The following is a 24860-nucleotide window of genomic DNA, read 5'->3' on the forward strand; positions in this document are numbered from 1 at the left end:
GTGTACTGGCCAGGTATTGATGAAGATATCACAGCTGTATGTAGTGTACTCCTGTCCCTATGGCTACAAAGAATCCAAGTAGAGCCAATCCACAACCATGACCTCAGCGAATCAGACATTGGAGTTCAGTACGTATTGACTTTGCTGGCCCAATCTATGAGTGTACCTACCTTGTCCTAGTTAACACCTATTCCAAATGGCCAGATGTATTACCTACAAAGTCAACAATGACAGAGGCTGCAGATCTTCAGCCATTTTGACATTCTGGAAACGCTTGCTTCTAATGATGGCATTCAATTCCGTTCACAGCAGTTTACTGCATTCTACCAGAACACTGGATTTACCCAGATCTGCTCACCCCCGTATCATTCATAGTCCAAAGGCCAAGCAGAGAGGTTTGTGGATACATTCAAACAGCCGCTTTTGAAATCAAGAGGGGAAGGAGCATCGTCTGAGGCTCTCAACATTATCCTGCTGACATATCAAATTGTACCGCCTACAGGCTTTGAGGGGATGTCTCCAGCTGAAGGGCTTTTGGGAAGAAAACTGCGGTGTTGGATGTAATGTTGCCGTTGAGACAGCAGATGGTCAGATGCACAAAGACAGCCACAGCGACCTTGGTCGGCAAGTGAAATCATTCAAGCCCGGATCTGCAGAATGTCCAGCGATGATCACAATGGGCAAGGCCACTGGGTAGCAGGTCAGATTGTGAAACGGATTGGGAATGTGCTGTATGAAGTAATCATCGATGGACATAGCTGGCTTTGCCACATCAACCAGTTGTGGCCATGTCCTCCCGAAGGCTCAAGTTCGTTGGTCAGATCTTCAAAAACAGAACTGCGCCTTCATCTCTTCCTGGAAGGGTTCGAATTACCCCAACTGAACCAACCACCAGTGGCAAACACCATCATATCAAGAAAGTAACAGGATGCAACCACTAAGAAGGACTAATTGTCAGCATAAACCAGTTCTCCCATTTGAAATCAATCCTCTGCTCAGATCCTACAGGTAATCAACTTCAAGACGGAGGTGTTACGGCGGGCCAGACCAGTCAGCACCTGGTGGTCAGCTGAAACCTATCCCAGCTTGACTTTCACTGATTGGTTGTTTTCCCAATTCAGGACTCAATTGTTCTGGGGTAAACCATTCAAATAGTTGTACTGGGGAGTGTAAGTTTGAGTTGAGTTTTGAGGCTGGTTATTTCAAATTCCATCTTGTTCTGTTGTCTGGCTTTGAGTCTCATCAGTAGTTTTAGGAAGTGACGACAACAGTGGTCTAGGGTTGGAATGGTAGGCATTCTTAGTCGTACAGTACTGTGCAAAAGTCTTAGAAACATAAGTAGCTGGGGTGTCTCAGACTTTTGCACATTACTGTTGTAATTTTCTGTATTGCACTGTACTGCTGACATACGTAAGTGATGATAAACCTGATTATGACATCTGTCTCTATTGTGGACTGGGAGTAGGAAGTGGACAGGGAGAGGGGAATTATGATTGCGAAAAGGGGAAGGGAGCAGGAAGCACCAGAGAGTCATTCTGTAATGATCAATAAAACAATTGTTTGGAATCAAATAATCTTGCCTGGCATTTCAGGGCTGTGTGTGTCTGCAGCTGTACCACTACCCCGCTTCAACACTCTTTCTCTGCCACCTGTCCTATATCCCTTTGGCAGTGCTCCACCTTCGCCATTCGCAACAGCTTTTGCTCCCACCAAGTTTACAAACTTTTGCTCCAGGCTGATAAATATAATATTGCGCAAAAATCTTAGGCACCCTAGTTATATCTATGTGCCTAAGATTTTTGTGTAGTACTGAATAACAGTGGTCGAGTGTATTGGGACCATTTGTGCTGCAGGTGTAGATACCTTGATGATACTTGGACAGAGATTTCTTCAAACCAGCCTGGCTAAAGTCCCCACAGTGATTTGAAAGACATTGGGGTAGGCTGTACCTTGATTGCTATTTGCTGCACTCAATACTTCCTGAGTGTTTGCTTAACAGTGGCCTTTGGTAGTATGTAAACTGTAGTCAGGATCACTGAGAACTCTTTTGGTAAGTAGAATGGTTGGCACTGCTACATCCACACACCACGAAAAGTTTATCATGAATCACAGACCCCAACTTTTGCTTGGTCTATCCAATGTAAAGTGAAGCCTTTGTTTCTTACTGATGTGTCCAGTGTGTCTTGAGTGAGCCATGTCTCTGTTAAACACACAATGCAGCCATCTCTCATTTCCTTCTGATACACCAATCTTGCCCTTATGTTCCCAGTCTTGTTCTCCAGTGACTGTACATTTGCTAACATGATACTGGATAGAGGAAGTTTCATACCCTGACATTTCAGTCTGGCTTGGAGTCCATCCTTCCTTCTGCTTTTTCAGCCATAATGATGTACCTTCGTCCACTTAAAATGCTGTACCTGCATTCCTGAGAGTTAATAGAATGACTGAAGAATGACCGTCAAAAGTAAAAATGTTGCATAAACCCAGTATAAAGAGGCAAATCTCTTTCAACAGGAAAATGTACGCTTTGCAGTGGAAATTAAGGGCTCCTTGAATTAGCAGAGTTGGAACATTTCATCATCCAGGACACTGGCCAATTGTAGTGTATTTTATCACCCTAACTGAATGTAGATACTTAAGGATTGTTCATAACCAAGAGCATGGCTGTACAAAATTGAAAAGTAATCCATGTGTTTGTATGTAACTGACTGCATCGTTACATAGATAATTCCTTTTGGCTTTGAATCATTGTAAGCTAACTTTGAAAATTAACCGCAATGTCCTGACTAAATATCTAAAATAAACGTAGAGCTGTCATTGGGAACTGTGGGGCCTTTTGTACCATCTTTCTGGCAGCAGCTGCTCTCTGTGTCCTTGCAGTCATTTAATCAGTAATAGATGATATATCGATAAATGAATGAAACATCACTTTTGTTTTGAAGTGGAGATGCGGACAGGGTTGCACAATCTGTTTGTGACACAGCTGTTGTGTTGATTAGACACTCAGTAAATTGGAATTCTTCCTCCATGGTTCATGTCTATTGAAATTTCCACCATAAAATATAACATCAATTTCCTTTTGGAAGTGGAGAGGTGGAACCAGATCACTCAAGTGTCTTGACAGCCAATTACCTTAAACAAATTTAGTTTTATTACCAGTGAAGTTTTAGTTAGGCACAGTCAAATGTGATGGGTGGTAATGTATAATGGTTCAGCATAGACTGGATGGGCCAATGAACCTGTTTCGGTGCTATGACTTTTTTAATGTATATTTTTTTTTCCCCCATGCTCAAATGATTCTTGGTTTTAACTTGTTTCTGATCAGCGTGCTGCATACTTTCCACCTGGGGGCCACATGAGTGGCAATGGTGCTATTGTTTTTAAAATCTCACTCAGCACTTAGCACATTGTCTATCAGTGTATTAATGAAACAGTTAATTGCACAGTTTTGAATTAAGTTTGGTTTAAAAAGTATATCTTGCACCCTTTTAACATTGGGTGTTTATCACAAATTCTAGTCACAATTTGAAATATATAAAAAGAGCCCTCGTTTAAGATATTAACCACTGTTCTTGGGATAGTTGCTTCCACTGTGTTGCATTGATACGCAATTTGATTCTGAAATTCTTGTTCTGTAGTTTATTATAGCATTCCTCTAGCCAGCAAATTCCAACCAGGGTTAAATCCACATTGCTCATCAGTGGTAGTTACTTAAATTATCACTGAATGTCATTGTTTTACAGAAGAGTTCCAATGGAAGAAGGGAAGCTGGTTATGCTGGCATCCCAGGCATATAGTACCCACCCTCAACACACACACGAAATACTGGAGGAACTCGGTAGGCCTATCAGCATCTATGGAAAAGAGTGCAGTTGATGTTTTGGACCGAGACCCTTCCTCAGGACTGGAGAAAAGAAGATGAGGTCTGAGTTAGAGGGTGGGGGGAGGGGAGGAAGAAACACAGAGGTGACAGGTGAAACTGGGAGGGGAAAGGGTTGAAATAAAGAGCTGGGAAGTTGATTGATGAAAGAGATACAGGGCTGGAGTAGGGGGGAATCTGATAGGAGAGGACAGAAGGCCATATATTAAAAAAAAGGGAGGAGCAGCAGAGTGCCGTCAAGGAGATAAGGTGAGAGAGAGAAAAAAGGGGATGGGGAATCGTGAAGGAGGTGGAGTGAGTAGCCATTACTGTAAGTTCAAGAAATCTATGTTTATGCCCAGGTTGGAGGCTGTTCAGACAGAATATAAAATATTTCTCCTCCAACCTGAGATTTTACCTCATTGCAACAGTAGAGGAGGCCATGGGTCGACATTTCGGAATGGGAAGTGGAATTAAAATGGCTGGCTACTGAGAGATCCTGCTCTTTCTGGCGTATGGAGCATAGGTGCTCGGCAAAGCAGTCTCCCAATCTGTGTCAGATCTCACCAGTGGTAGTGAGGAAGGAGGTATAGCACTTGTTCTGCTTGCAAGGGTAAGTGCCAGGAGGAAGATCAATGCGGAGAGACGAAGGGAGAACGAAGTTGCATAGGGAGCAATCCTTACGAAAAGCAGAAAGTGGGAGTGAGGGAAAGATGTGCTTGGTTGTGGGATCCTGTTGGAGATGGTGGATTTTACGGAGAATTATGTGCTGGACGCAGAGGCTGGTGGGGTGGTAGGTGAGAACATGAGGAACCCTATCACTGGTGGGGTGACAGGAGGATGGTGTGAAGGCTGACCTGCATGAATTGGAAGAGATGAGGTTGAGGGCAGCGTTGATGGTGGAGGAAGGGAAGCCCCTTTCTTTGAAGAAGGAGGACATCTCCTTCATTCTGTATTGAAAAGCCTCACCCTGAGAGCTGATGCAGTGGAGACGGAGGAATTGAGAGAAGGGGATTTTTACAAGTAACAAGGTGGGAAGAAGTATAGTAGAGGCAGCTGTGAGAGTCAGTGGGAGACATCAATAGATAAGCTGTCTCCAGAGATAGAGACAGAGAGATTGAGAAAGAGATCGAGAATCTCCTTGCCTGTGCTGTCTGGTGCTCCTCCCCCTTTTCTTTCTTTCATGGCCTTCTGTACTTTTATTAGCTTTCCCCTTCTCCAGCCCTGTATCTCTTTCACCAAATTCCCAGCTCTTTACTTCACCCTCCCCCCCCTCCCAGTTTCTCTATCACTTTGTCTTTTTTCCTCCCCTTCCACCTTCTAACTCTTGAATCCTCATCTTTTTTTCTCCAGTCCTGTGGAAGGGTCTCGACCTAAAACATTGACTGTACTCTTTTCCATAGATGACGCTTGGCCTACTGAGAGTTCCTCCAGCATTTTGTGTGTGTTGCTTGGATTTCCAGGATCTGCAGATTTTCACTTGTTTGTTATTAGTACCCACCCGCAATTAGTTCAGGAATTTACTGTCCCCACCCAGGAACAAATTTCAATGTACTTGATTGCATGATTGCGTCTGATGAGGTCCTGTAATTCTTTATGCTTCATCAGGGAGGATACCAGTTCTGAGCCATCTACCAGAGTCTGATTTGCAAATTCCATTTAAGTGAGGAATGGACTTGTTGAGTTAAAGACAAGTGAGATCTTTTGTCATTGATGTCAGCCCATCACAATAGCACATTTCCTTTTCTAATCTTGCCAGCATTTTGCCCCAATGAGAAAGCAATTGGCCTTATTCCACTTCTGGATTGTTTAGAGAAAGCTTTACTTCTGTTCTGGAGCGTTTGGTCCTGGGACAAGACCAAATAGCTTGTTTTCTTCAATTTGTGGAAAAACAATCTTTCTGTTTTGTTGGAACTCCTGGGACTGCTGTTAAAACAACTATGACTGTGCATAATTATTTACGTATAAGTGGTCTGATTTGAATTTTGGAGTAGTTGAAAGTTAATACCGAAGGCTAAAAATCTTGTTTTGGTAGATATTTTTTCAATTTAAATTTTAATGCGAGAAAGAAATTATTTTCAACATCTTTCATGCATCATCAATTGAGGCTTTCAACTGAAAGACATTTTCCAATGTGGCATTTTATTTGGAAGTATTTAACAGGCTTATTTTTCATTTAAGTGCATTCAATTAGAGGGCCTCAAGTGGGATAAATATAATGAAAGGATATTTAATAATTTAGATTATTGTAATATTTTTGATTTATTATTTATTTTTTAAAGAAGATTAGTTCATGCTTCTGGCGCTAACACAGCCTGTCCACAACTTAGTATTCCTAACCTGTACACCCATGGGAAATCCATGTGGTCACAGAGAGAAGGTACAAACTCCTTACAGAATTGAACCCGGAATGCTGGTGCTGTAATAGCATGACACTAACCACTAGGCTACCTTGCCACTCCAATTGGAGAGAGTTCCTTGTGCTTCAGAAATCACTCCCCTTGCATGATTACTACTGAAGCAGACACTGCCAGTGTGTCCTACAGATGTCATCTTGTGCATTGACAGCCAACATGATCCATGCTGCATCATGATTTTTAAAATGTGTTTGTTTGAAGATGTAGAACTGGATCAAACCTTACGTACCTAGTCGTAGTGCTGTAGAAAATACAGAAATTTTGCACGTAAAATTAAATTCAGAGAAATAGATCCAAATCCCGCATCCCATGGTATGTAGAACTTGCCTGAGCAACTCCTCGGTACATTTCACTCCTATAAATAAATCTATTACTTGAGACATCAACAAAATATCCAGGTAGCCATTGTGAACTTCACATACTTGGAACAGATATGAATTTCAACTCTCCATTTTAAAACTGTACTTGCTGTCAGTTTATACAGCTATGATGGTCATTTCTCCTAAACGTAGAAACATAGAACATAAGTCCAGGAGTAGGCCATTTGGCTCTTCAAGCCTGCACCGCCATTCAGTATGATCATGGCTGATCATCCAACTCAGAACCCTGTACCTGTCTTCTCCCCATACCCCCTGATCCCTTTAGCCACAAGGGCCATATCTAACTCCCTCTTAAATGTAGCCAATGAACTGGCCTCAACTGTTTCCTGTGGCAGAGAATTCCACAGATTCACCACTCTCTGTGTGAAGAAATTTTTTCTCATCTTGGTCTTAAAAGGCTTCCCCTTTGTCCTTAAACTGTGACCCCTCGTTCTGGACTTCCCCAACATCGGGAGCAATCTTCCTGCATCTAGCCTGTCCAATCCCTTTAGGATTTTATGCACATTGCATAATATTCACAATCACTCTTTCCCTTTCTTGTATGATAGGGAGACATTAATTTAAGGGGAACTGGCAGTAACAGTGACCCCTGGAATTGAGGAAACTTTAATGCTGATATGCTCACCACATCCTTCACCTTTATGCTTGTTCCCATCAGGAATGGTTGGATGAAAGGCAGCGGTCAATGGTTGTTATTTAAGGATGGTGACCACGTAATTGGGTTATTGTAGTATCCCAGACAAGCCCCCTGAATATTGTGACTGTGACCAAGTCACTGGAGAAACTGGATATGGAAGTCTTTATACATCATGATCATCACCATGAACAGCAATTCTTGGCGTGTCACATAATTTGGAGATGGGATATATAGGTGAAGTATTGGACATGAATGTACCCGAAGCAAGAAGGAAGAGCAGTGCCTGATCTCTGGATGCACAGGTTTTGCATGAGAAAACTGTTGAAATAGTCTATAGTTGGAAGCACTGTGAAATCCTTGAAACAATGGTTAGTGGGCATCAAGGAGAATGGAGCATATTAGTATCAAGCTAGGAACCTTTTTGTAGGATCTGAATCCATTCTTGCTGTTGTAGCATAGATGAAATCACTGGTAGGTACAAAGCAGCTTCTTTATTCCACACAACTGTACAGCAGGCATCATACGGATGGAGATGCTTTCGGTAGAAAGGTCTGCTAGCCCAATGTGGGCTCGATATTTATATGCTAAACACAAAGGCAATCACTACTTAAGAAGTTATAGACAATGTTTCCTTTTGAAACTACCTACAAACATCACACCTCCTAACTTCATCCTTTCCTTCCGATGCCAACATGTCTGGGTTGGTATCTACAGCCTTTAGGAATGCAAGTTAAATCCACAGTACATTTATTTGGCATTTTACGTGCTAACGTAGAAGACAATTAATATTTATAATGTATGGACAATACTGTCTTCGAAACTACAGCTTCTGGTCAAACTACGGCGTCAGAAGCATCTGGTATTCACACCTTTTTAGGAAGTGCATTGTTGTGGACTCAATCCACTGTACTTTGTCAAGTAGTCAAATAGGAGTCTGGTGGCCGAAGTCATTTATCCAAAAAAACTCGTTCTAACACTTGCTTCCAAAGAATTAGTGTTACAAGTCTACATATTTAGGCACAATTCCACTATCCTGTCTGAGAATGTTTTCATTCCTCCACACCCTGTCAATTTATTGTTGGATATCTACTCTAACTCTTGTGCTGGGATGGAGCAGTTTGGAGCCAGGCCTTCTAAACCCAGAGCAGTTTGAAGTTGTTCGTTTGCACCCTCGTCTATTGAAAGTCAACTGTATTCTACTGCTGATACTGAATATGCGTGAAGTATTGAGACTTGCAAAAACTGGTGGGACAGACATGGCACAATAGTTTTGTTTTGGATTTTGTATATACAAAAGATCAAAGATTAGCTTAATTTGTCACACATATATCAAAATATGCAGTGAAATGCATCATTTACATCAAATCAAATCAGCAAAGCAAGGGTTATGTTGGACAGCCTGCAAGTGTCGCCACATTTCCAGTGCCAACGTAGCATACCCATGATGCACTAACCTTTACCTGTGCATCTTTGGTAGCAAACTGGAGCACCTGGAGAAAACCCTTACAGCAATGGGAAGAACATACAATCTCCTTTGAGGCAATGGTGGAAATTAAACCCTAATTTGGTGTCACTGTTGTAGTTTTATAGCGTTACAATAACTGCTACAGTAATGTGCCACTCTGTAAATTAAAAAACCTGCTCTATCCAGGTGGATATCTTGGGCAATGCAGAGAAAAGGGAAGAGTGTTGATAGAGAATTGAGGCTGCACCTTTGGTTGTGTTGCTCAGGGATAGTCCACTCTGGTTGCCTTCCCCATATTTTCCTTTTTCTGCTCTTTGCTGTCCTAAAACTCTATTGGGCATTTTTGTGCTTTCATGTTGGTTGGGATCTTGCAGCATAGAGCAAATTACTACAAATTTGATACCCACCCAGTCAAGTGTCTGGGGTTCACCTGGTGCAGTTAAACAACAAAAACATAATTTGAGCGCATACTAGTCTGTTTTATAGAAGTGTGGTGTTTATTGTACATTCACTTCTATCTATTGCCAGGATAATGTGTGTTATGTATTGGTCATACACCAGCTGGAAACTGACTCACAAGAATGCAATTTAGTTGTGATGCATTTGGTGGCTGCAAGCAGTTGTGGTTGAAATTGGTCATCTTTTGCCTTGGAGAAGCCTGCATTCCTTTTCAAGTCTTATTATCAATCTACTCTCAATTTATTTTGGCAAGCTCATTAAATAGCAGGTATTACTGTCTTTTCTTATGCAACAGTGGAATTGAAGCTGTGAGAGATAAATGCAACCATCCCTAATCTGAATAGAATCTGGAAAGCAGACATTTGTGGCTATTTGTCACCTTGGCAACCAGTGGTTTTGCAGAGCAGTAGCATTTGTGGCTGTTGCAGGAGGCAGTTTTTGATGAGAGTATTCACCCTGTAGAGGTTGGAGTTAGAATTTCGGGTATGGTGGTGGTGCCTCTTCTTTGCAAATAGTATTTGGTTCAGGCAAGTGTGAAGCTCCAATTTGGCAATAACAACATCAGTTCTGCATTGGCAGTAGTCTGCCAATTCTGTAATCTCTGCAGGCCTGCTAGTATGATGTCCAGTACAACACATTCCACAAAAATGCACAAGTGTGCCTTGAGACCATCCCTAGTATTTAAAAGTAACTCATCTTTCGGATTCAAATTTTGAGACAATTATGTTGGAGGAGAAATGGTTTCTGTGTATTGATTTCTAAAGACTCATTTAACTCCTGTTGTGCTTTCTTTTTCTTGCCTTTCACTATAAACATTTATCAGCAAGTTGATGGAGGTTACAGACCATATTAGAGTACAAGGGTTTAAAATATCCAGGTGACGTAGCACAGTCGTAGATCATATTATTTTTGCTGCTGCTATTAATTTCACTCCTTTCCGCTTCCCTGCTCGGTAATTTCTCCAAATGCAATTCTCTAATGGCATGTCCTGATTGACGTCATTAAAAAGGAAATTACACTAAATTATATTTTCATTTGCAGAGTGTGTCTCATCATGGGTTTATTTCTGGAAAAAGGTGATGAAAGTTGTAGGTGGCTGTTTGAAATCTTTGTACTTGCCACAATAGAATCAGAGGAAACATATATAGGTCAAGAAAATGTGTTACATGTTTAGATCACTATCACTTGATATCTGGAATGGCAGCTGACAGAAGGCCTGACTGGTGGTCTTGAAGCTGCCATGTGCCATCTGCTGCATTTCTGTGTCGTAGCAGAGGGCATATTGATGCAGCTCAAAGTGTTACCTAAAGCCTGGGATTGTTGGTTCTACAAATGTTTCGGGAATCCAAAGCTGTCACATCTTGCACTCACAGTTCTAACCTGGCACCAAATTTCTGATTTCTGGCATTTTTGCCTTTTTGGATTTAAATGATTAAATTTAGGAGAGATGAGCTTTAAAGCCAGTGCAGACCTAATTCATGTCAAAAATCAGACTTAATCTTTGTGTCACAGATTTGGCGTCGTCACTCCAGTGGTCCTGTATTTATACCAGATAGGTGGTGTCTGTGAGGGCTCAGTCACCTGTGAACTGATTCTGTCAGCCTAATGGCAGAAGTGCATAGAATAGTCAAATGTGTGAGTAGCAGTTATCACAAAACATTGCAAATTATATGGAATAGCTCTTTTGTTTAGCTTTTCATCTGAAAGGTTATTCAGACTGAATTTTTTTGTCAGGCTAGAACTAAAAATGTATTTAAAAATAGAATAATAGAATCATTAAATTGGGCCAACATAGTAAATTACAGTACTAGCTTCAAATATCTCACAAACTTTCTAAAACTAAATGTCCAAAAATCTTTGTTCTCTTCACTAGCTACTAGCTGATTTGTTTGGGGTGTTGATAGTTTTCATGTTGCTGTTCTGTGTTACAGATGAAAATAATAACTAGCAGGTGGATGGAGTTATAAAGCTTTTGAAAAGATATTTAGCTACCTTCAGCAGAGTGAAAACAGGACATTGGGCAGGCAATCATTCACTTCTCACTGTTCATTACACTAAAATATTAGATTAGACACAGGCTATGAAATTCTGTCATCCTGTCACCACAAGTTGCACATCTCAGTAGGGTTCATGTGTGTTGCTTAAAAGGAATGTGGTCTCTGTTTCAAAATTTGAGGATGGGGCTATTAGCAGAATTATGATGGCTAAGAATTTCTATTGACTGGTTTTTGGAAAGCCGGAATCCGTTCTGATATTACTTGCTTTTGACATCCTTTCTTTCAAAGCTTATTCCAGGCCTTAACTGGTGAAAGGATTGCCAATATAAGCGGAAGAATTAGTTTGATAATTTTGGGACCTTACTTGATTCTACTCCTGTACAAGGGGGATGAGAGGAAATCTCCCCAGACTCTGCCTCTGATAAATGGAAATGAAACCAGTACACGTTTCTGCCATATCTGCTCTTACCAAATTATTGAACTCATTGCCCTGGGATGGAATGAAAGTTTGATACCTTTCTTGAGTTGTTATTATCCTTGTTTTGAGCTTTGAATCTTCTGTCCTCATTTAATTTTTTAACTACAACTTCTAACAGGAATCAAGCTGAATAACTGCAGGAAATAGGAGTCTTTACTCGCTGAGTTTTACCTTCTCTGTAGTATTGCAATTAGCTGGATACTAACAACCATTAAATCTCAGGACAAAGAGCATGGCTCAGAATTATCCTGGAAAATCTTGCTGCAACATCTGAAGATTCCTATTTATTTTTCTTGCCCTATCAGTTGTTGAAGAAAAAAGAAAAGCCAATAGAATTTTGCCATTGAGCCTTAATATAAAATCCCTATTGCCTTTAATACATCTGTACAAGTTCAGTAGCTAAATATTTAACCTGCTTTAATTCTGCTTTGCTGAGAACTATTTCACAAAGGTTGAACTGTAACCTCTAGCTCTTGGTATGTTCACAGAAGTAAATGAATATGAATTATTAGCAAAGGCGTTTAGCAGGAAAGTAAAGCAAACCCAATCTATAATAAAAACTGTTACTAAGCTGATTAAGATAATAGCTTATTCATAAATTATAACACATTGATACCACTCAAGTTCTCCTTTTGAATTTTCTTAGCTGTCACACTCACTGATGCAGGAAGTAAATCCAAATTGATGCAAGATGCTTTAAGACCCAATTTTAGAGATATTTATGTGTCAAAATTGGTCACATATTCCTTCAATAACCATAGACAAACTGTTTGTTTTCTATTACATCCAAGGCAATTAACATTTTTGCATTCAGTTACTTTAGAATTTGAAATGTGGTTTTAGCATGTATATCATAAACATGAGAAAATCTGCAGATGCTGGAAATCCAAAGCAACACACACACACACACACACACAATGCTGGAGGAACTCAGCAGGTCAGGCAGAATCTATGGAAATGAATAAACAGTTGATGTTTTGGGCTGAGGCCCTTCAACAGGACTGAAAAGGAAGAGAGAAGACGCCAGAATAAAAAAGATGGGGGGAGGCAAAAGAGGCTAGCTAGAATGAGGAAGGTAAAGCCAGGTGGGTGGGAAAGGTGAAGTGCTGGAGAAAAAGGAATCTGATAGTAGAGTTGGACTGCAGGAGAAAGGGGAGGGCGAGGGGACCCAAAGAAAAGTAATAAACTGGTGAGAAGAGTTAAGTGGCCAGGGCAGGAAATAGAAGGGGGGTGGTAGGGAAAAAATTACTTGAAGTTAGAGAAATTGATATTCATGCCATCAGGTTGGAAGCTACCCAGACAGAATATGAAGTGTTACTCCACCCTGTGGATGGCCTAATCTTGGCACAAGTGTGTTCAAAGCAAAGGAATGTTTTTAATGTTCAAAACAAAGGAATGTGTGAACCTTGGGCTTTGTGAGCTTGTTCAAATACTCTGTTAGAATTTAGTGTTTATTAAACCCCTCTGCTCTAAGCCATCAGGCCCTGCTTTGAAGTGTTAATGTTCCCAGTGTTTTAGAGAAGGAAGTTTCACACTAGTAGTCTCAATTTCTGATTTCACATGTAAGTGGCTTAGTTTTAATATTGTGCCCTTTTTCAGCATCGCTGCAGCAGAGAAATTGGGAAAGCAATGCTAGAAATTTTATCTCAGCATACACTTATTAGCAATGTAATTTCAAGGAAGTAAAACATGACAGTGGTCATTCATCAGTCATTTTGTGTCACTCAGGAAATTTGATCTCGCATACTTCAGAATCAGACTCATTTCCTGTTCTTTAAATCATATCATGGGGAATTTAGCCTACATTGTCCTGAGAACAACTGGCATGCAACAGAATGGAGATCTCCATCTACCCCATATTTAAACTTTAAAATCTACTCCCCCCCCATCGATTTCATATGCACAGACCTCAATGTCCCAGATGCTTCGAGACCTTGATTTCTCAAAAGCACCTGATCTTCAAGTACTGAGTTTCTTCTGATGCCCCCAGCAGAAGCTCTGACCCTCTGATTTCTCACCATCCTCAATACAAATAGCAATATTATCTCCAACTGCTGCCCTCTCTTCACCTTCTACCCACGTCCTACTATCTACAAGCTCAGTTCCAGGTAGTACATTTTACCCACATGCTATTGTTACACCACTTTATCATTACACTGGCAAGCAGAACTACTCCATTGCACGTCCCCAGGCTGTGCTGTCTGCAGTGGGATTAGTCTAAAAAAATGGGATTTTTTTTGGACTACCATGGAAACATGAAGGCGTGGCCTCTATCTGTGTTGTAGCCTATCATTCCGTGAAATTCTTTTTGCCCTTTGAGATCCTTGATTAGTTTAACGTTAAATCTTCTGAAGTAAAAGGAATACAACCTTAACCTTGGGTATTATTCTCAATTTTGTAATGTTTCTCTTCCAGAGATTTCCACGAGGATTGACATTGCAAACATGACAGCAATCCTTTGGAAGAGATCTTTGGTGTAGAGGTTCTGCATTTGTGTGTGTTGCAATATAGAAGCTGTTGAATATGCTTTTGATGCATTTTTGTTTTGAGATTAAATCTACAAAAATTCTAATTTGAAAAGAGCCCTGATTTAAATGAGAAATTAAAAGTGAATAGCCAGTTGATCTATTTCCTGCCACTCTAAGCCTCTTGTGCCCTTACCTTAAATCAGTGTTAATCATTGAGATTTGCACTTCAGAATGAGAGAAAAGGAAAGATTGCGCTGTTATTAAAATGTATGTTTTGCTAATGTTCAAAGCAACTAGTGGTAGATCACGTTAAGGGTGAATGTTGGTTGACAAAAATTACCAAAGAGATTCGGCTTTATGTGCTGCCCTAAGCAAAGTAAGAATAGTGTGCTGCATATGTGGAACCATTGTTCGCTTGCCTGCAACAAACATGCACAATTGTGTTTTTGTGTAGGTGATTCACTCTCATTTCATTTTTGAGCTGCACTTCAGTTCTTCCTGGCTGTGTTTTGATAAAGGATTGAATTTCACTAATCTTCAAGTTATCTTACATCCAACAGCTTTTGTCCCCCCCCCCCCCCCCGCCAGCTCTGATTAGTTACCAGCTATCCTTCTGTTTTGTTCATGTCTTAACCTCTGAGTCAGAAATCTGTGGTTTCAAATTCTGTTGGGTTACATAATCCAATGTAATACTTAGTTCTGCTTTTCAAATAACACGTGAATCTGCTATCCTCAGCATATTCTGGTCTATATTTATTCTTTGAGCAAAACTCTCAAAGCAGTTTACCTCTTTGATGTTTATATGGCGCTGTGTACAAGTTTGCTGGTGTTTGTTTATGTAAGAGTGACCACACTACAAAAGTAGTCTGTTGGCTCTGAAGCATTGTTGGTGTCCTTGGGATGCGAATAGATACTGTTTTCCTCTTTTACGTTCTTTATCATGGTATGTGGTAAAATACATTCATTGTCAACATGAGACGGTTTTCCAGTCATGCTTAGTTGAGAAAAACATAATCACTGTGCTTGACTGGAAATTCACGGTCATCATTACCAACTGCTGTAATGGGGAATTTAAGGAAGAGTGTATGTGTTCATGCAAGGTACTGGAGGGGAGGCAGAGAGAGACAGAGACAGGCTAGCAGAGGAAAGACAAGAGAACACAGGAGTCAGAAATCTAGAGTGAGATGTTGGATCTGGATAAGTCACTTTTTTTTGGCAACACATTAGTTGGATATAAATCATCCTTAGCCTGGGGAATTGGTGATTAAACGTGATATTAAAATGGTTATTTCTGATGGTATCAGTGAGTGTCGCTGACTGGAGCTGGAACATTGGACATTCTTGTTATGTTCCAACAGAACAAAGGAGAACAGCAGTTTCCCTTGGACACAGTTATCACAACATCTATTTTACAACTGGACACTTCCTTTTATTATTTAGAAACATTTTCATGATTGTGATGAATGCTGACCATGGAAATTTCTGATAAAAAATGACCTGCATCTTGCTGCAATTCCAACATAATATTTTTTAAAGTAACAGATTATTTTTGGTTCCGGAACATTGTAAAATTATTTTTGATGCTATTGGTCCCTTGTGATACTTTTCTAATGTGGCAAAAAATGTTGTCTTTAGAGAACAACAGATACAGATGGAAGTGATATGGTTCTTAATATCTAAGCTAATGTTTTATTGGAGCAATCTTAAACCAATCCCATCATCTCAAACTCTCTCCAAGGTCTCATAGCTGAAAACATTTTTCTGTTTTTGCATTTAATGATAGTGGTCTCTATTTCAAGTCAAGCTTATTGTCATTTAATTGTATTTATTCAACATGTATATTGCCAAATAATACAATATTTCTCCAGACCAGGGGTAAAGCATAATAGCACACATATAAGACACAATAATTTAGGAAAGTAAGAATTAAATCTACAGATGAATTTTGTATAGATAAACAAAGTAAAGTGTATTAATTAACTTTGTATGGTACAGTGCAAATTATCCAGTGACACTTCGAATGTGATGTGGCAGGGAGGTCGGAAGCCTAATGCGGGAAGAAATTGTTTCCCATCCTGACCATTTTTGCTTTTATGCATCAGAGGCTCCTGCCTGATTGCAGAATGTCAAAAAGCATACTGGATGGATGGGTGGAACCCTTGGTAATACAACTTCCTATGACAAATCATTCCATGTAGTTTTTTTTTATTTTCTTAGACACAAATCTAAGCCAGAAATGTGTCAATAATTCTCAGCTAGAACTGTCATCACTAACAGAACTTTAATGATGTTGAAAATCTCAATCAAAATTCCTTTTCCATTCTAGTGAAAACACTGGTCTCCCTGGACAACAATGCATTTCCATCCCTGGTTTCATCTTCATATCCAGATATGTTTCTGAAAGATTTCCTTTAATGCTACAGGAGGAATTTCAGAAATTTAAATAGTGGCTTGCTTTTGTTTTGAAACCCCTCCCCATAGGTTAATGGCCCAAATCTGCCAACAATATTTGTATTCTGAATTTGGCCATGTTTCAGGGGAATGGCAGAGAGGATATAGGTTTCAGCCCAGCAGTTAATAGGGAAAGGGAAGATTGCAGACAAATGACCCTAATGCCAGTTTACCAAATGGCTTTCACTTGTCTCAACAGATTACTTAATAGATTGGGTGCATGGTAAACATGAATGGTGCATTCAGATGCTGAGATTGAACAAACTGCATAAGTATGTCTTTAAAGCCTGTTCATCTGCCTGATAAAAAACGGAACAATGACTGAAATTTATTTCAATACTGAGTGCTGCCAGAAAACGCTGAAGGTTCCAGAGATTAAAATTGCAAAATCAAGGCATTGCTCTCGAAGTTTAATTTGTGTATTACCTGTGATGTAACCATTGATTTTGCATTTGGTATGTGCCTCTTGATAGTGCTTGCTGTAGTTTGCAGTGTCCCAAACCTAATTAGTAAAATTGAGCTTTGTGTTTCATCACTGTACTTTTAAATGTTAAGATCTTGGGCCAGCACATCTGTTCTCTCCTAATTTTAAAGAATTGAAGAAGTGCCAAGACAGGGTATCATGCCATCTGGGCATAATTGAAAAGCAACTACACATCAAACTAGCATTATAGTGCAGCTAGTACAAACTGTAAATGGGATGAAATGCTCTTTTTATCCAGCTTTACTTCTAAGGTTTCATGTTGGAATCTAACATGGGTGAACTACAGCTGCAGTTCACACACTACCCTTACAGCAACATAGCAGTGAGGTTTCCTTTCATATCAGGATTTCCAGTAATGTTACATCCCTCTTCATAACTGAGCAGCCTGCTTGTGCCTTTTTTAATTTGCCTGATAAAAATCCAATCTTTGAGGAGCTGTAATCTTTTCCATTAATACATTGCGAAGGCTCTCACAAATGCTGTTTCCTCACTCGGCTCAATCCCCTTGGGTTGAACCTGACTGTTCACAGTTTCAGCATCCTATTTATTGCTGAATTTAGCTTCCAATTTAGCATTTCCCTCTTGTAGCAGCATTATCTTCAACCATCGCTGCATCTCCTGTAGTCATTGTCAAAGTACTACTGCCTGTAGAATGATTTGCATTGTTGAGGTCATAGAAGGTTACACAAGTGAAAGTATACCTTTGTTCTGCCTGACTTAACCCTTAAATGACTGAAACATTGAATGTTTAAATAGTTCTAAAATCAGCTATGTTATTGTTCTGTGTCACTATTTATACTTCTGCACCCTTGCCCCTGTTCAAAGCTCCATCTGGATCCTGACTGGTGTCACCCCTCTCACTTGAGATTTTTTTGAATCTATATATTATTAACTACCAGCGAAGCTTCAATTTTAAGTGCACATTGATCTAGCTAAATTCTCTTTATGCATTGTTGCTATTCATCAACTCTGGTCTTGCAGTTTCCTCACACCATCTTGGTCTGCAATGATGATGCAATGGTCTGTAATTTCTGTAATTACAGGGTGAGACAGACTTTTTTTTTGAAGTATTTGATAAATTATATTAATCTATTGAATGTTGTTTCATCTTCCCAATAGACAACTGGGTTTGGATCTGGTTCCAAGGAAAGAATTCAGTATGGTTGATCCTGAAGAAATCAGTGTTACAGAATTGTATAAATTGGTGAGAATTTAATTTATTTTTCTCTTCTGAAAGGAACTATTAATTGAGTCGAGCAGTACCTTTTTTTATTATTCTGAAGTCTTTCAGTATGTTGCTAAAGTTTAAAGTTGTGAACTGAATCAGTGAACATCTATGCATTCCTGTACTTTGAAGAAGAGGAGGGGCTAGAATGGGAGTCATATTGCTAGGAAGCCAAACTGAACAGATGGCCACAACCCATTTATTTTATACACATTGCTTCCTTTTTCCAGAGAAAATTATACTACTTCACTTCAAACCCTTCATAAAATCTCAGACAACTGCAGTCCAAGCTTGTCAGGTAGCTGCCGCAAATATCCACTCAATGGTATTCTAAGTGTTGCTTCCTCAGTCAGAGACTTGAATCTGTCATGTCAGAATAGAAAGGTACAATTACAAATGGGACATGTGATGATTCTGTTCAACCAGGGCATAAAGCTTTTATTCTTAAATTATTTAATTCTTAAATAATTTTTAATCTATTTTAAGTGTTACAAATAGATATCATAACCATCTTCTCAGCAGCTTTTTCAGTTTTGAAACTTTTGAACCTTTCTTGAGATATTTCACTGTTGCTAACTTTCATTGGTTATTTGTGTTGTCACTCTGATCTGGAATGAAACCATCCATTTAAATATTCTCACTGGGCTTGGTTGCTGAAAGCACACTCAACCTATCAACAAGTGAATTGATCATTTTGAGCAAGTGGACCTGATTGCACAAGTTGTTAATTTTGAAAAAGTATCTCATATAACTTGACTCTGTTTAGCAGGAATGATAGTTAAAATTATTGAGATCTATGGAATCACTAAACTGAAAAGTAAACATGTTGTGAGACACAGCGTAGCAGGAGTAGGGCTGCTTCTGATTATGTTTTCTGTACTTAATCAACACAATAAATAGAACAGTTTAGTGGAAACTCTCAAAACTGTATTTGCAAATTAACAAAATAGGTATAGCTTTTTAGCATTTAATTTAGAATGATTTTTTTTACAGCAATTATTGAAGTTCAAATTTATTGAGCAAATCCTTTCTGATGCCATTAATTTAGGCTGCTTACATTAATCATGTGAATACTAGACAACCTGTGTGTAACACAGGGGGAGATAAAATCATAGTGTTCCACCCATCACCTCATTATGGTACTTGGTGCTTAATTCAGAGTAAGTCCAATTGAGAAAATTACTTATTTACTTACTGCCAGTAACACCACTGGCATTTAGGGCAGCAATGAAGGTCTCCTCCATCTCTGTCTGTCCTTGGTCACACACAGATATAGATGGATTCTTCATTACTGTTTTAGTGACTTTCTTTTTGACAGGTCAGTGTTGTTAGCCCTCAGCTGAACTCCCAAACCTGGAGGACCAGTGGACCACTCTTAGTCTGGTTTCTACCCTTTGACCTGTTTGGCATGGGTGACCCTACCAGGAGTCAAAGCAAAAGGCCCTGACTCCAGCCAACATAGCTCTCTGGGTCATGCAATCCTCTAAACCTTACGATGATTCCTCTTGGAGGAATTGAGAGCATGGCACTCGAAGTGGTGTACTTCTCTGTGTAACCTTGTGTGCTATTTTTTTCGCTTTGCATGCATTGCTTATTTCTAACTTCAGAACCTTTTGTTTATGAGACAGCAAGACATAGGAACAGAGTGAGGCCATTTGGCCCATCGGATTGAATGAAATGGTCTCTGTGTGAGGAACGTTTGGCAGCTCTGGAGTTCAGGAGAATGAGGGGGGATCTCATACAAAAGTTCCAAATGTTAAAAGGCCTGAACAGATTAGATATGGCAATATTACTTCCCATGGTAGGGGAGTCTAGGACAAGAGGGCACAACTTCAGGATTGAACGACGAACATTTAGAACATGTATGCGGAGAAATTACTTTAGTCAGAGGGTGGTAAATCTGTGAAATTTGTTGCCATGAGTGACTGTGAAGGCCAAGTCATTGGGTGCATTTAAAGCAGAGATAGATAGGTTCTTGATTAGCCAGGGCATCAAAGAGTTATGGGGAGAAGGCAGGGGAGTGGAGATGACTGGAAGAATTGGATCAGCCCATGATTGAATGGTGGAGCAGACTCAATGGGCCGAATAGCCTACTTCTGCTCCTATACCTTATGGTCTTATAAGTTGCTTTGCCACTTTTTATCATGGCTAATTTATTATCCATTTCCACCCCATTCTTCTGTCTTTTCTTAATAACTTCTGATACACTGAAAAATCAAGAACCAATCAAATTCAACTTTAAATATACTCAATGATTTGGCCTCTGCAGCTGTACGTGGCAATGAATTCCACAGATTAATCACCCTCTTGCTAACCCTCATCTCCTCATCTCTGTTCTAAATGGACATGCCTCTATTCTGAGGCTGTGCCCTCTGGTCTTAGACTCGGGCACGAAAGGAAACATCCTCCACACATCCACTCTATCTAGGCTGTTCAATATTTGATGTGTTTCAATAAGATTCTTTCCCCACGTCATTCTTCTAAACTCCAGTGAGTACAGGTCCAGAGCCATCAAACGTTTCTCATGTGTTAACCCTTACATTCCTGGAATCATTTTTTTAAACATGCTCTGGACTGTCTTGAATGCCAGCATATCCTTTCTTAGGTAAGGGACACAGAAATGCTCACGATACGCCATGTGCAAGCTGACTAATGACTTTAAGCCTCGGTATTACATCCTTGCTCTTGTATTCTATTTTTCTCGAAATGAAAGCAGGCATTGCATTTGCCTTCCTACCACCAACTCAACCTGCAAGTTAACCTTGGGGAATCCTGTACGAGAACTCTCAAGTCTCTTTGCACCTCTGAGTTTTGAATATTTTTCCCGTTTAGAAAATAGTTTGTGCCTTTATTCCTTCTACCAATCTGCATGGCCGTACACTTCTTTACATTATATTCCATCTGCCAGTTCTTTGCCCATTCTCCCAATCTGTCAGATTCTTCTTCTGCAGGTTCCCTGCTTCTTCAGAACTACAAAATCATTAATACAACATGAAAAGGAGCAGTTCCAACACTGACCCCTGCAGAACACCACGAGTCACTGGCAGCCAACCAGAAAAGGCTGCCTTGATTCCCGGTCTTTGTCTCCTGCCAGTCAGCCAATCTTCGATCCATGTGAGTTTCTTTCCTGTAATACCATGGGCTCTTGCCTTTTAAGCAGCTTCATGTGCAGCATCTTGTCAAAGGCCTCTTGAAAGTCCAAGTAGAAAACATCCACTGACACTCCTTTGTTTACCTTGCCTGTTATTTTCTTGAAGAATTCCAACAGATTAGTCAGGCAAGTTCCCCCCTAAAGAAAACATACTGATTTTGGCCTATCTTATCATATGCTTCTGAGTACCTTAAAACTTCATCCTGAATAATGGACTTCAAAATCTTCCCAACTACTGAAGTCAGGATAACTGGCCTATAATTTCCTTTTTTCTGCCACCCTCCCGTCTTGAAGAGTGGAGTGACATTTGCAATTTTCCAGTCTTCCAGAACCATTCCAGAATCCATTAATTCTTGAAAGATCATTACTAATGCCTTCTCATTAGCTTCAGCTACAGTACCTCTATCAGAACCCCGGAGAGGCCATCTGGTCTAGGTGACCTATCTACATTCAGACCTTTCAACTTCCCAAGCACCTTCCCCTTACTAGTAGCAACACATTCACTTCTGTCCCCAGACACACTCGAATTTCTGACGTACAAATGTTTGTACAACTGATGTCCTCCACAGTGAAGACTGTTGCAAAATACTTATTAAGTTCATTTGCCATTTCTTTGTCCTCTATTACTATCTCTCCAGGATCTTTTCCCAGTGATCTGATATCTACTGTCTCCTCTCTTTACTCTTTAAATATCTGAAAAAAACATTTTTGTATCTTCTTTAATATGATTGTCTAGCTTGCCTACATATTTCATCCTTTCTCTCTTTATGCCTTTTTAGTTGTCTTCTGTTGGTTTTTAAAAGCTTTCCAATCTTATAACTTCCCACTAATTTTTCTATAGTATGTGCCCTCTCATTTACTCTTATGCTGTCTTCAACTTCTCTTGTTAGCCATGGTTGCCTTATCCAGCCTTTAGAATACTTTATCTTTGGGACGTATCTATCCTGTCCCTTCCAAATTGCCCCCAGAAACACTAGCCATTGTTGTTCCGCCACCATTGCTGCTAGTATCCCCTTACAATCAACTTTGGCCAGCTCCTACCTCACTCCTGTGTAATTTCCTTTACTTCATTTGAATACTGATGCATCGGACTCTAGCCTCTCCCTCTCAAACTGCAGAGTGAATTCTGTCATATTATGATCACTGGCTCCTGAGGGTTCCTCTACCTTAAGCTCCCTAATCAAATCTGGTTCATTACTGCATTTCCCCTAGTGGGCTCAACTACAAGCTGCTAAAAAGCTATCGTGTAGGTGCTCTATGAAATCCCTCTCTTGGGATCTCTCAGCAACTTGACTTTACAAATCTACCTGCATATTCTGTTTTTGCATTACTGATATTAACTTAACTATTTAACATATATATATATACTTGCTGTATTTCAGTTTTTTTTCCCTATATTTGTCATGTATTGCATTGTACTGCTGCCACAGAGTTAACAAATTTCATGACATATGCAAGTGATATTAAACCTGATTCTGATATTGAAATCCTCTGTGATTATCATAACATTGCTGTATACATCTGCTTTTTCTGTCTGCCGTTGTAATTTGTATCCCACGTCTTATTATTCAGAGCCCTGTATATAACTCCCATTAGGGTCTTTTTACCATCGCAGTTTCTTTGCTCTATCCGCAAGTGTATACAGCTTACAATCCTATGTTACCACTTTCTGAAGATTTGATTTCATTTTTTACCAACAGCTTATCTGCCTGTCCTTTTGATACAATGTGTATTCTTAGATGTTAAGCTCCCAACTATGATCTTCTTTCAGCCATGGCTCAGTGATGGCCATAACATTGTACCTGCCAATCCCTAACCGTGCTACAAGACTATCTACTTTATTCCAAATGCTGCATGCATTCAAAAAACAACCTTTAGTCCTTTTTGATTTTTGCCCCATGTTGCACTTCAACTCATTCCACTAACTGCAATTTGTCCCCATCATTTACCTGTCATTCTTCAGTCTTGTATACCAACTGCCCTAACCTCATCACTATGGGTCCTACCCGTCTTGCAAAATTAGTTTAAAGCCTCCCCAATAGCTCTATCAAGCTGCCTGCAAAGATGTTGTTTTTGTTTACACCTGATAAATCTTGTCCGTTGCCTTTTAGCCTGTTAATTTATTAGATGTTTTCCATTAGGAGTCCTTCATGTAATACCCAACACCTGTAAAATGAAAATGCCTTAAACTTTTCACTATCCCCTGTTCTGTTTTTATTGTCCATTTCTTCAATGCAAAGCATCTAGTTTCTTGCCTTAATTTAAAAATTCCTAATAGTGTTGTTTCTTTCCTGGTCTACAGTCTTTACCTGCTGGTGTCAGAGCTCCACTGTTTGTATCTTAAAACTTTGTAAATCTTGATGTCTTTAGTCTGCCTTGCAGGCACAGATTTCAGCTACATTACTCTTTGATACGTTGCAAGTTGTCATTGTGAAATAATTAGATTTGTGCAAGCAACACACACAGAATGCTGGAGCAACTCAGCAGACCTGGCAGCATCTATGGAAAAACGTACAGGCGACATTTCTGGCTAAGACCCTTCGGCAGGACTAGAGGGGTAAAAAGGATGAGGAGCAGGTTTACCCGTGGGGGGGGGAGAGAGAGAGAAACACCAGGTGATAGGTGAAACTGGGAGAGGTAAAGAGCTGTGAAGTTGACTGGTAAAAGAGGTACAGGACTGGAGAGGAGGGAGTCTGACAGGAGAAGATAGAAGGTTATGGAAGAAAGTAAAAGGGGGGAGGAGCACCAGAGGGAGGCGATGGACAGGCAAGGAGATGAGGTGAGAGAGGGAAAAGGGAATGGGGAATGGTAACGGAGAGGTTGGGGGGGGGGTGGTTGCCATTACCGAAAGTTGGAGAAATTGATGTTCACACCATCAGGTTGGAGGCTACCCAGACCGAATATAAGGTGTTGTTCCTCCAACCTGAGTGTGGCCTCATTGCAACAGTAAAGGAGGAGGCCATGGATTGATATATCGGAATGGGAATGTGATCCCAACAGACTCACAGGTGAAGTATCGCCTCACCTGGAAGGACTTTTTTTTTGGGGCCCTGAATAGTAGTGAGGGAGGAGGTGTACGGGCAAGTGTAGCACTTGTTCTGCTTGTTTTGTGCATACATATCTCCACAGATAAATGGAAGTCTGATTTCCGTCAAAACTGGATGGGTGGCTGCTGTGTGTACGGCACATGGAGGTTGATTTAGAATTCTTTATTTTGCTCCTCTATCTGTAAAAAGTATCTTTCTTTATCTGTTCAGCATTAGGAGGCTATTGTTCATTTGATATCTTCAAACAGGTTTGAAATGTTAAAAAGGTCATAAAGGAATTGTAATTAACTCCCCACTGGCATTTTTTTCATTGACTGCAATGTCTGGTGCTTGACTCGGTGG

At 40.0% G+C, this 24860-nt stretch overlaps 1 protein-coding gene across 3 annotated transcripts in view; it reads left to right on the forward strand.

Moving 5' to 3' along the window:
• Positions 1 to 24860, forward strand: part of dock4a (dedicator of cytokinesis 4a) — a 365685-nt gene that overhangs the window by 100442 nt on the left and 240383 nt on the right. For all 3 annotated transcript variants that reach the window (XM_072267619.1, XM_072267621.1, XM_072267620.1), the window contains exon 7: positions 18215 to 18299. In XM_072267619.1, coding sequence (XP_072123720.1) covers positions 18215 to 18299 — 85 coding nt within the window. The remainder of the gene's footprint in view (positions 1 to 18214; positions 18300 to 24860) is intronic.

The sequence above is a fragment of the Mobula birostris genome, chromosome 9, assembly GCF_030028105.1.
Source record: "Mobula birostris isolate sMobBir1 chromosome 9, sMobBir1.hap1, whole genome shotgun sequence".
Taxonomy (NCBI): Eukaryota; Metazoa; Chordata; class Chondrichthyes; order Myliobatiformes; family Myliobatidae; genus Mobula; species Mobula birostris.